At 37.8% G+C, this 13088-nt stretch overlaps 1 protein-coding gene across 1 annotated transcript; it reads left to right on the forward strand.

Moving 5' to 3' along the window:
* The first annotated feature begins 547 nt into the window (after positions 1 to 547).
* Positions 548 to 6051, forward strand: cgref1 (cell growth regulator with EF-hand domain 1). The gene is made up of 7 exons (XM_084006385.1): positions 548 to 811; positions 1454 to 1553; positions 1805 to 1879; positions 3023 to 3096; positions 3406 to 3530; positions 3623 to 3724; positions 4773 to 6051. Exons 1-7 carry the CDS (start codon positions 802 to 804, stop codon positions 5058 to 5060), a joined length of 774 nt encoding a protein of 257 aa, XP_083862511.1. The 5' UTR covers positions 548 to 801; the 3' UTR covers positions 5061 to 6051.
* The last annotated feature ends 7037 nt before the right edge of the window (positions 6052 to 13088 follow it).

Here is a 13088-nt window from a genome sequence, read left to right on the forward strand (position 1 = left end):
CATTATTTTTTCTGTTATCACACCATTTACTTTTGTATTTAATTCCATGTCACTGCGTGCATGTAAATGTATGTAATTTTTCGTGTGCAGGGAGAAAAAAAGTTTTTTTTTGTATAGAGCATTAGATCACACACACACACACACACACACACACACACACACACACACACACACACACATATATATATATAGCCTATATATATATATATATATAGGCTATATATATACGTAAAATTACATACATTTACATATATAGCTATACATACATTTATATATATAGCTATACATACATTTATATATATATATATATATATATATATATATATACTGTATATGCACATACACGTATACATTTTCCTGTGTATTTATAATGCCTAAGAGATAACCTTAGTGAATAGACTTAGATGCCAACACAATCCAGTTGCTTGATTTTTCATGCTCACTGAGACTCTCACACCATGTGAGCGGACTACAACGCTCCTCCCGCATTACCGGAATCCGATCCGTCGGTGAGGACGTGGCGTGACGGAAGCCCCGGGGAGGAGAGGAGCACAAAGAGAGGCTGCATGCGCAAACTCCCTGACACGACAGCGGCACCGTTCTTCTTCTTCTTCCACGTGGACTCGGTCGTTGACCAAAACACTCCGTGGCAGGCGGGGGAGCGCGCGCACGCAGCCGCCGTTGCGCAGTGCAGACCGGGAGTCGCGAGCAGGGCGGTGCGGGCCAGAGTTGTGTCATCCAGATGTGAACCTTACAACGCAAACCGGCCCGACTTTTTTTTTTACTGTCCACACGTCAACTATGCAGACAGGTAGGTCTATTATCACGGAGTAGAGATTGAGTCTGTCAGTGAGTTACTTCATTTCACGTATAGTCAGGCTGTTCTTTCACGCCACAACTAGTCGTCCTTTCATTTATGTAATTGTAATCCGGGGCAGTAATGTCAGCGCGTGAAAACAATGGGAGCGTGGCTGTGCTTCTGTTGAGGCTGCAGTAATAATGCTGCAGTGAGTTTGTTGCCATCGCTGCTGCTCCACATGGGGAAGCTGAAGTAACGTTAGCTATACTTCCTCCTGCTGTGAAATCTAACGCGAGCCTTTTAACTCGTGTAGTTGGCTAACATCTGCATCTAGCATTGGAGAGAGTGAGCTATAATTAGATAATAATAATTGATTTCGCCATAATGGGCCATTAGGTCCAACATCTGTGTAGCTATAGAGGCTGCAGGTTGTGAGTATGTAGGCAGATGCTCTGCAGCCATGTGTAAATTCTGCTTTGCATCATGAAACCATCACCTCTGAAACTCTGCTCCCAACGCAGCAGGCATGCTTGTCTATTATAGTTTGATTTTGTTGTTTTCCAGCCATCAAAAAGATACATACTGGTCATCATTTGTCAGTAAATCAATGATTTTGGTGTGGTGTGAGGTTATAACATTGTTTTGTTCTTCTAGGTGTGTTCATGGAGTCTCACCTGAGCAGGCTGGTCCCATGTGTCCTGTACCTGTTCATACACCTGTGCCAGGCTGCACCAGGTCAACCTGGGACACATTGGTAACCCCACTTCCCTACTCCCAAGTTTTTACTCTCTCTTTTTTTTAATCGTCTTTCGAGTAAATATGCTGTAAGAGTTAGACAAGATTCACTATAATACTGGAAATTTGAAGCAGGCAAATGAAGTATATGTGATATACTATAGGTTCTGTTCTGTTCTTATTCACCCGCTGTATTCATGTATTAGAGAAAATAAATACAATTAAAGAAATACTGAAAGAAAAGTAAAGTATTTAAATGTTATCTTTCAGGGAGAAATCAGTGGATGCCCACCCCCCTCCAGCAGCACTAGCGAATCCCTTTGGCCTCGGGGAAGAGGATCGTCGGTGAGAGACACATGATGATAAAGTTACAGCTGTTACATATGCAGCTAATTTTAAAACTAAACATTTAATTTCATTGCTTTCTTGAAAGGAGAAGGATCGATGTCCCTAAGGAGAAAAGCCTACTTTTTTCCCCTTTCCCTAAAAATGCAGCTTCACATTCAAATCCTTTTTTCAGAGGATGATAAAATATGTATTGTATGGCACAAAGGTATGCTGTCATGCATTGTTTTGTCACACTGACTGCTGTAGGTGTTTTAGTGGACTGTAGCTGCTGAGTGATCAATCTGTGGACTTTGGCTGCAGTGTTGTGCTCATGGTGTGGCCTGCACCATGAACTGATAATATTAAAGGGCTGACTGGATGGAAACAAGGGGCATTCCTGGGTACAAATCCAGACCAATGTAACCATGGGTCTGTGCACTTCATAATCAAAGGTGCATTGTCGTACTAAAAATACATCTCAAGATGAAATCAGACAAGAAAGCTTGAGATTGAACCTTTAGTGAAGAAGTGTTTCCGCCTGAGCCAGATGGACTGGTCTGAAATAGCACAGCTACTTCATACACTATTAACACGAAACAGTTGCTCAAAGGCCATGGCTCCCCCATGTATCACTGTTGCCCCGAGGGCCCCAAAATGGAATATCTGCAAATAAAGGGGTACATTTACATTTACATTTAGGTCATTTAGCAGACGCTTTTGTCCAAAGCGACTTACAATAAGTACATTTGTCAAAAGAAGGAAACAAAGAAACCACAACGTATCATTGCTGATAAAGTAAGAGCTAAAAATAGAACAAGTGTTAGGTCCTCATCTGAGTAAAGTAGTACCCTTCCTTTAAACACATTGTTTTTTTGAGGAGTTGGCACCTCCTCCTGGAGTCAGTGTTGAGACATATAGCTACGAATCATGCCCCCTGGTGGATGAACATAATAAAAAAGAATCACTACTGTACCTACACTGTAAAAGCCTGCTTATTAGGCAAGAGTCACAATAGAGAAAGATGGCAAGGGGACATTTTATTATTTGATCCTAATTTTGTCTCTTTTTTTGCCTCTCTTTGAGTCTGAATGTATCAGCAAGCAATGGTCAGTGGTTATACCTGGTTCTAAATATATCTATTCTGTGATGTGTATACCACAGGTTGCTGCAAAGTTACATTAAATCAAGTCTGAAGGAGGGTGAAGAAGGAGCAGGAATCAATACCTGGGAGCAAGGTACACATCTCCACCTGCTGCTGCACAGGGTTCTCCCTTCTATCATCATGACCAATATAAATAATCACAAACCATATAATTACTACAGTGTCAGAAGTTCTAGTACAGTACTTTTCTGTGGCTTTGGTGTGTCGATCTATTTTGCAAGCTGTACAAAAAAAAGAAATCTTACATTTAATGACCAGAGATTCCCAAATTGTCACATTTTTTAAATTGTGTTTGTGTTTATACATTTGATAGTGTACTCTGTAGTTATACTACAGCGATATATCAAACGTGCTAAAAGTGTCTTCTCCTGCCCCGTGTCAGAGTTGTTCTTCCTGTTCCGTATTCACGACTACGATCGCAGTGGGTTTCTGGACGGTTTGGAGATGATGAAGCTACTTTCAGACTACAACTCCTATCATACACCTGGGGCAAAGACCACTGAGCTGGTGAGGAGGCGTGGCTGTCTACTTCTACATACCCAACACTGTCATACTTCTTTGGCTTGTGTATCTGACCAGAGATGTGTTTCTGAGTCCAGGTGGTGTCTATGGTGGATTTTTTACTGCAGACTCAGGATCTAAACCAGGACGGCCTGTTGGCTCCATCCGAGCTGCGTTCTCCTTCATTACCTCACACACAGGTACTCTTCATTTACTCACTTGTTTCTTTAAGTCACAGACAAAAAGCTAGTAAACAACTTTTTGATATAAAAATATGAGAAAGTACGACTATTAGGGCCAGACTAAGAGAAAAAATATATATTTTTTAAATTACGAGAATAAAGTCATAATATTACGAGAATAAAGTCATAATATTAGGTCTACGAGAATAAAGTCGTAACATTACGAGAAAAAAGTAATAATATTACGAGAATAAAGTCGTAACATTACGAGAAAAAAGTCATAATATTACGAGAATAAAGTCATAATATTAGGTCTACGAGAATAAAGTCGTAACATTACAAGAAAAAAGTCATAATATTACAAGAATAAAGTCGTAATATTACAAGAATAAAGTCGTAATATTACAAGAATAAAGTCATAATATTAGGTCTACGAGAATAAAGTCGTAACATTACGAGAAAAAAGTCATAATATTATGAGAATAAAAGTCATAATATTACGAGAATAAAGTCGTAATAAGGAAATGACTTTTTTCTCGTAATGTTACAACTTTATTCTGGTAATTTAAAGAATATATATATATTAGTTTTTTTCTCTTAGTCTGGCCCTAATACTCCGTCGTAAGAAAGAAACATTTTTTAATACACTTTTAAACATGAAAGTTTATTCTTGACAATGACAAAATAATTGTTTGACAAAGCGATCCCAAATCAAGGTCAATTTATTGTTCAGTGTATATACAGTGTGTGTGTATGTGTATGTGTATGTATATATATTCATGCATTTGTGTGCATGCATGGAAACATATTCATTGAATAGCTGGAAATATTTATTTTTTATCTATAATTGAAATAGGTGAAACTATTGATAAAACTATTGATAAAATACTCAAATATTTATTTCACAAAGAAGTATATTATAGACTATTAATTGAATGACCAAAGTATATGCTATATTGTGATATATATTCTTATTGAGATATCAAATGATCTGTAACGTGATAGCGGATTGTGGCCGTATGGCCCAGCATCTCACTGTGGTAACAATTTACGTTTCCCACCACAGAACACAAGCAACAACGACGCACCTCACCAGCAGCAGGAGGTCGCAGCGCAGGTGGAGCCGTCAGACCCAAATACTGACGAGCAGAAGGCAGGAGCAGCAGAGCAGAGAGAGGAGGCTCATGGGGAGTTGCAGCCTCAACATGAAGAGCAATTGGAGGCAAAGACAGGAGAAGAGATCATACATCCAGAAGTAGTCGAACACCATGGACAACAAATCCCAGCAGACCCAGCAGCAGAACATCAGCAGGTCCACAAAGTCCCTGTCCATCGGGGGCAGCCAGATATGTGAATGAACACACACATTGTGGTTCACATGAGCATGTCTCGAGTCAGCAGAAGTCTGATGAGTGAATTCAAAATACCACGAAGAGACTTCTTAATCTTTATCCCCCACACATTGTTTTTCCTCTTGATAAGAATAATTCTGAGATTTTACTCCCCATTTAATTTGACTTTTAAACACAAAGTTGGTAAATAAATGAGAATGTATTGAAAGTAATCCTGTTACTGTATTTGAAACCATTTTCTACGACCACTAATTGGTTAAATTATGACTGAAGATTTCTATAACTCTCCATGGGATACAAGTCCTGAATTCGATTTGATGATTTGGAAAAAAATGTTAGTGCATTTGATTTACTTATTTATTCAGCCATTTCTGTTATACCTAAAAGAATCGCATATTTTACCATTTTTCTTCGTGTGTATTTGTTTCCTGGAAACCCTGATTGGCCTTAGTGTGTCTGACCCACTCTGGGCTTATAGTTATGCACCAGGACTGCTTCAACTGGGGTCTTTTACAGACCGCTCAGTTTAGCCATGGAATTGCATTTGGTCTTCCTTGAGTATTTCCTCAGTCTACAATGAATTTACTGTATACAAATTCAGGAATATATCAGCCAAGTCTTTATTACTTTTGGTGCACTTGTTGACAATCCAGTTAGCATTTTATTTTGATGAGAATTTGAATGTGCTTGAATGAATCAGGAACCATAGGAACCATATACAGATCAATATTTTGCTCTTAATGAGTTCTACCACCAGGCTGGGCTAAAGGCTTTAAAAAGTTCATCTTTATAATTAAGGTCAGAAAGGCGATATTGGAATTACGGTAGTTATTTACTTTAAAGTTAAATTCTGTCTTTTTTTCTGTAAACTTGAATGTGTTTACAATATGAATGCCAGGATTTACTTTTTGTTGAAATTTTGTTTTGTTTACACTTTTAAACCATTTATGCGTTTATACAGCTGGAGGAAGGAAATAAAGCAAACAACACTCATGCCTTTCATTCTGTCTCACGTTTTTTTTTTTTTTTAAACTAATTAATATATAAAATAATAAAAAATTATATTTAATTTATATGCAAATTATAATATTTAAATAGAATTCTATATATATATATATATATATATATATATGGCAATAAACTCCTTTTTGATTCGGATTCTTCTGATTGTGCTGATATGTGTTCATTATGTTCGATGAAGAGTGAACATTTATATATATTTATACGATTTTTTGTCTTCAAGTTCAGACATTGACAGATTGACAGTGTGTGTGTGTGTGTGCGTGTGTGTGTATCCATCAATTTCAAAGAATTAGCCCTGAAAGCAATGAAACAAAACTAAGCCGGTCCACGAAAGAAAATCCATTATTGTTGTTGATCTGAATTACATTATAATCATGTATTCATGGTCATAAATGTCTTAGTTGTAACACCTTTTTATTAAGATTTAACTCGGTACTTACTGTATGTACATTATTACTTTTAACCTGAATACATTCTGCATATCCTTTGAATCTAATAGTGTGTAATTATATTATATTTAGAAGAATGTGGGGGAAAGGGTCAAATAAAATAAAAAATAACCCAAGAATACACCTAATATAACTAATATAAAACTAATAATGCCAAAAACAAAAACAAAAAAAAGCACACAAGAAGCACTGTAGCACCATCTACTGGCTTCAAACAATACATAAATTATTATGAATCATTCTTTTGTCTGACTCACTCATTCATTTATAAATGTCTCAACACTTTTTCTGCTTAGGCTTGAAAAATGGAAATATAGTGTCAAACTTTTATGTCTGGAGACCAACTTTAATTAACTTTAATAAATTACACAATAAATTCAAAAAGGCACTTGCAGTGGTTTCTATTCTTCTGTAATGTTTAAATTAAATTCCTCATTTACTTCTTTGAGTTCTGAGCCATACATTTTCTCCTTTAAAGCCGAATATGAAGGATATATTCTCTCTGCACTTTTGTGAAATTGGGTCATTTATCAGCTTCAGTGAACAACTCACAAACCCGGAGGAATATAAGGAATATGCTGTGATTTCAGAACTGTTTACCTCACTGTCTCTTCTGGTACTGCAGAGTATATTTAGGGTGGAATTTCATATCTGGCTGCACGCTCAGTGTCATTGTTGCATGTTGCTCTATCTGCATGCAGCAGAATACCCCTACCATGATACCAGAAGGCAAAGCAAGTGCAAGATGGATGCTGCGTCATTGTCCCATTTGACAGATCCCTTTTCCTCAAAGCTTATAGGAGGATTTATTTCATGAGATTCCTTTTCCTTTATGGAAACGTCTCATGCTTTAACTCCTTCTGGCCGAAAGAAAGAGTTTTATCACTTTAAACTCACTGTTGTCCTTCTGGCAAGAACACAGTAATTCTGCATTTCTTCACCACTTTCCTTTGGTCGAGGTCTACTCCCTGATAAGACGGCTATTATATTATATTATTATTTCCTAATTATGCACTTAAATATATACTCTCACCAGATCTCATATACAACACGTACATACATGAAATTTGACCTCTGCGTTTAACCCATCCTAAGCATTCTAGGAGCAGAGGGCTGCTGTTGAGCGCCTGAGGTTTAGTGTCTCGCTCTGAGGCGTCACTGCAGTGGAGTTGATAGCTTATTTGCTTTTTTTTTTAATTCAGTTTTTTTTCCATTGCTGTGTCAGGTTGGGTAAACTGAGACTGAAAGATCATTCTTGACTTTAGAAACAGCAGCCGACAAAATCAATCTCCATGAGGTCGCCGTCCGCAGCTTTCCATCACATCGCATCACACAATCTACCTCAGCAGATGGAGATACACATGTTTTTCTGAGCACTTGTCAAGGCTTAAAAATTTGATTATTAGCTGCAGTCTCCCAGGTCGACATTATCACGAATGAGCTCATAAAATCTCATCTTTGTCAGGATTGTCGGAGGAAGTCAAAGGACAGTACAAACCACTGTGTCCATATTTCCATATTTTGAATGTGGTTTAATGTGGTTTGTAAAGTTTCCACACTGCAAAAACAGCCCTTCTAGAAAGAAGTAAAATATTCTCATATTCAATCAAATTATCTTGTATCAAGCAAAAAAATCTGCCAATGGGGTAAGCTTTTTTTGCTTGACAAGCAATTCTTAAAATAAGCCCAAATTTCTTAGCTCCGAAAGACTAAAATGAGACTTTAAACTAGACAGAAAATCTTAAACTAATCCAAATTCTTCTAAAACAAGCAATGAAAAAAACACTAATTCAAGATTAAATTACTCAAAATTAGAATTTAAGTCTCTTTACTAATTTAAGAAATTACACCTTAATCTGGGATTGATAATGAGCATAAAAGTAGTTAAAATAAGACATAATTTCTTAAAACAGCATAACAAATATAAAAGTGATGTCTTAAATCAAGATACCAAAACTTTCTCAGTTTTTTTTTTTTTTTTTTTTATGGCTGGAGTACCATGCAAGCCTTTTTTATTTTTATTATGAGAGAGACAGTGGGGAAGGGGAGATAGAGGGGGAAGACATGCACGAAGGAGATTGCCGGGCCGGGAGTCGAACCACTGATCTCCGCGTCGAGGCTGAGCCTCCGTACATGGGGCGGCTGCCTTATCCACTGCGCCACCGGCTGAGCCTCCGTATATGGGGCGGCTGCCTTATCCACTGCGCCACCGACCGCCCCAGTTAATTTTTTTTATTAACTTTGCAATACAATTGCTCAATTCAACATCCAAAAAAAAAAGGGCACTTCTGCATTCCAGATCCATCATAATCAAACAGATTGAAAAGCCAGTTTTGATTTGAACCTCACTATCAAAATAATAATACATCAGTTATTGTAGCAGCATAGCAACTAAACATCATGTTGCAGCTGGTTTGCAGCATAATATCCCATATGGTTTTCAATCTCACCAAGCAACTGTCCTGTAATGAAAATGAAAATATTAATAATAAAAACTTTTGTCCTTGTTTCATGGCATTCTTGAATTGAGATGTTGTGCAAATGGTCTTACTCTTAAAATAAGGCAAATAATCTTGGTGCCCCGCTGGGTTTGATCGTAAAACATTTTTATACTCTTTTTCTGGTTCATTCTAGCTCAAAATTAGCTGGAATATCTTATCAAGAAAAAGTAAGGCATACTTTTCTTAAAATGAGATATTTTTTCTAATGCAAAACTTGCTTGACAAGATTAATATTCTTTTTGGACAAAAAATAAGACTTATTTTCTTGATACAAGGCTTTTTTTACTTTCTTGAAATTCCATTTTTGCAGTGCAGCCATAATGTTTCTATTGGTCCTCTGTAAACAACATGGAAATGGAGATGTTTGTGATGCTGATTCCCAGGAACTCAATGTTGGCTTTCTCCACTGCAAAGCCACAGCTGATATGTTTTAATGTAGCAGGTGCTCCAGGTAGAGAAGCAGCATATGGCTGTGCTTTCCCAGTTAAATATTTTTCTTATACTTTATTTGTATATCCTTAAGGGCATGAAAAAGTCTGGGCTACCATTATAACTCTCCCACTGAAAATGGTGCTTTTAAATAATGTAAAAAAGGGTCTGGCATGAAAGGCAGAGCGTGCTGAATATAAGATACTCGACAACCCACAGTGTCACAACAAAAGACATTGTGCTTCGAAAAAAGTCTCTCTTTTATATCTGCTGTTTCTATTCAAGCCACACATGAATGGAGTTGCATGAGGGAGCTGGAGAAGAGCTTCCTTTCTAAAGGGAACTGAAGAAACAGCTAGTAAGAGGTCACAGATCACGCCTCTCCTGCCATTCTGACTGTCTTGTTGCCTTGGCTAGCCTATTTGCATTTTTATTTTTATTTTTTTTGGTTATTCAACAGCTGTTTCATTAATTGTTAAAATGTACATTTAGATAAAAGAGAAAAAAAATGAATGTGTAAAAGTGAAAAACAACCTTTTACTAACAGCCAATGCTGGTGGTGATTTTTAGAAATCTCAGCTCCGCATTCACTCTATTCGTGTCCTGGTAACACGTGTTCACTACGTCACGTCTTTTCCGCCTCGGGTGCTTGGAACGTTTAGATAGAACGCGTATCGCCTCATCTCGCCTCGGATGCGGCTCTGTGACGTAATATTCTGTTTACGCCGATAACGGCGGAATACTTCCGCAACGAAAAGGCTAAAAGTCTACAGTCAAAGGGGCTACAGATTCTGATTTGTGACGCCATTGTTGAGGAGGCTTAAACGTGCATTCTCTCTGCTGGCCATCAGGGGGCGGTGCCTCTGGTTACAAAAAGGTTACAAAATGGGTGACATCACGATACTACGTCCATTTGTAATGTCTGGAGACAGCTTCAGAGGGTTGTTGTGTTTAGTTTCTGTGGGAAGTCGGAAGAGATACATTTTGCAGAAATGCAATTTGCAGAAATTCACATGGTCTGCGTTAACATGATATATTCCCTACTCAGTATTGTAGAGTCATGCCATGAGCAATTAGTCTGATGTTATCTCTGTTATTTTTTTCACAAATTGTGTGTATTCATTTCTTTGAAACCCTTTTGAGTCAGAAATGATTGTGTTGTCATTATGACCTGCAGCTTGGAAGCAGCTTTACATAACCATGTTTAGTTTCTGCCAAGGTTTTTTCTTATTACTCTGTTACTAAATACTCACAATTTCTTCAAAGTGTGATAGTTTGTCGTGAAACCACAGCGGAGCAACATTAAGACATTAAGAAAAAGGCTAATGTAAGGTGTAGAGTGCATTAACATGCATTATAGGACCACCATTTTCTCTGATATTACTTCATTATGAATGCAGGTCATCTGGAGGTTTGCAGCCATATCATCATCCTGTCTGAAGCAACAGTAGGAGCAATTAGTTTGCAATTAGTTTTTCAGCATTCTTAGGAACTGCACATTAATTGACTGTCAAGTTAACCAAGACCAGAGTAAGACTATATATTAATGGATTGTGGTATAGAATATAGAATATTGTGGTATGACATAGAATATAGAATATGGGAGAAAGGGAGACTTTTTTATTTAAAAAACTGATTCAGGATATTTAGTTGACGATTAAGTAACAGTATCAACACTCTTTATCCTTCTAAATATCATTTACGTTTGCCATCAACACATTCTGTTAATCATCATGACAGCTTATCTTGTACAGTATAAGCCGTGCAGTGTAACCTGAGCCACAAAGAGGCGTTGCCAGTTGCCAGTTTGGTCTCGTATAGCCGTTTACTGGCAGATGGAGGAAGTGACTCATGTTGCTAAGTCAGTGTGAACAATAACAAGGGTGTTGTATTCTCAAAAATACACCAATCCACAGAACTGAAACTGGTACACCCCACGCCTTCTACTCCACTGTAGCCTGAGAAAAAAAAACAAGATAAGGAATGAAGTGCAGACCTCATCAGATCAAGAGCTTTAGTCCCTGGACAGGAAGCCTGAAAAGTCTGCTTTGACATTTTGTCCTAATGATGGTGATACAAGAAAGGTCAGGTGCTCTGTAGGATTGGTCCCAATGAATATCCAATGCAAATTCTATGGAAATCTTGCCATTACATTAGCTTTTGAAAGGTCATCTTCTGGGGGCCATTCATTCCTGTGAAAATGTAAATGTGGCTACATGTTGAGATATCTTTACTCTTTGCGTGAAAGAAGGATGAGTGTGAAATCAACCCAAGACTCCATTAAACTCAATAAATGGTTTAATGTTATAAATGCAGAATGATTGCACTCCTAGCCGGCTCATAAACCACTTGAGCACCAGGGTAGCAGACTACAGTCAGGTAACGTGCTGTGTCAACAGTCATCGATCCTCCTCCTGTGAAATCCTCAAGAAAAGATATCGAATCCCATGTGGCTCTGAGGTCGATGCCCCATTAACCTGTGCTTGGATATCTAGGATGGCAAAAAAAATTAAGTCTAAGACCATTTCCACCAGGAAAATTTTAATAAATAGCTGAAAAGGCAAGAAATAAATATATAAAAGGGGCATGATCCTCAGATTAAAAATCAACATAATACACTTTTGATTCACTATTTCATTAATTGAATTCCTTAATATGAATCGATATTAGGCTACGAGAAACTCAGTCAAAATTATGAAATGAAACTTTTGAGAGGGTAAGGCAATATCATGGGACACAAGTGAAATTATGAAATAGTAAGTCAAGGTTATGAGATACTCCAATTTTGTAAGTAAAAATCATTTTGAGCCTGTGTAAAAAGTCAGTAATATTGGATATTAAGTACATTTTATGATAGTAAATGTGCATTTTTAATTAGCATCCCATAATGTTGACCTTTCATCTCACGTGTGACTTTACATTTTGGAAAAAAAAATCAAGATTTTGACTCAATGCATTGCTTGTCATTAATACTGTCTCTACCTGGCGAAATGGTCCTTCCATTGTTTCCTCTATTGTACGTCCAGCTGTGGGAAATGTGACATAATTGATAAAGATAATAAAACGTGTACTGTTGTACACAGATTCATAGTAGATGGTCAGTAATCCCTAAATGGTCCCATGACATGTCCAACTGCCATGGGAGAGAAAATAAACCCTCTGCATAAGACACCAGACGTGTGCTCTGATGAGAGCTGATTGCGAAACGTTCGTGAGTTTTCCGTACGTTACGTCGGCGGGGAGGGATGATGACGTGCGAGATGGTCCCACACAAAAAGAGGCTTCCGCGTGACGTAGACGAGCAGTCAGCATTCCTCCTCCGCTACAGCCGGTAGCAACCACCGTCTGAGCCGTCGTGTTAAAAACTATATTACAAAACCTCCAAGGTCCAAACGCGACTTTCTTTAAAGCTCAATTTCACAATCTGTATTTTTTCTTTTCTCTTGGTCGAGAAGACAACAATCACACTGACGTTCCTTTTGTAAGGTAAGACACTGCTTTTTTGTGGCCTGGTTATCGTGATGCTAACTAAGCTAGCCGACCGGTCTGGTAGGAAGTTCTTCGGTACATTATGTGATTTTCGAAGGCTGCGACATAGCAATTTGGATTTTCAACTTCAGTGATGACT

Source organism: Eutrigla gurnardus (assembly GCF_963514095.1).
Source record: "Eutrigla gurnardus genome assembly, chromosome: 1".
Lineage (NCBI taxonomy): Eukaryota > Metazoa > Chordata > Actinopteri > Perciformes > Triglidae > Eutrigla > Eutrigla gurnardus.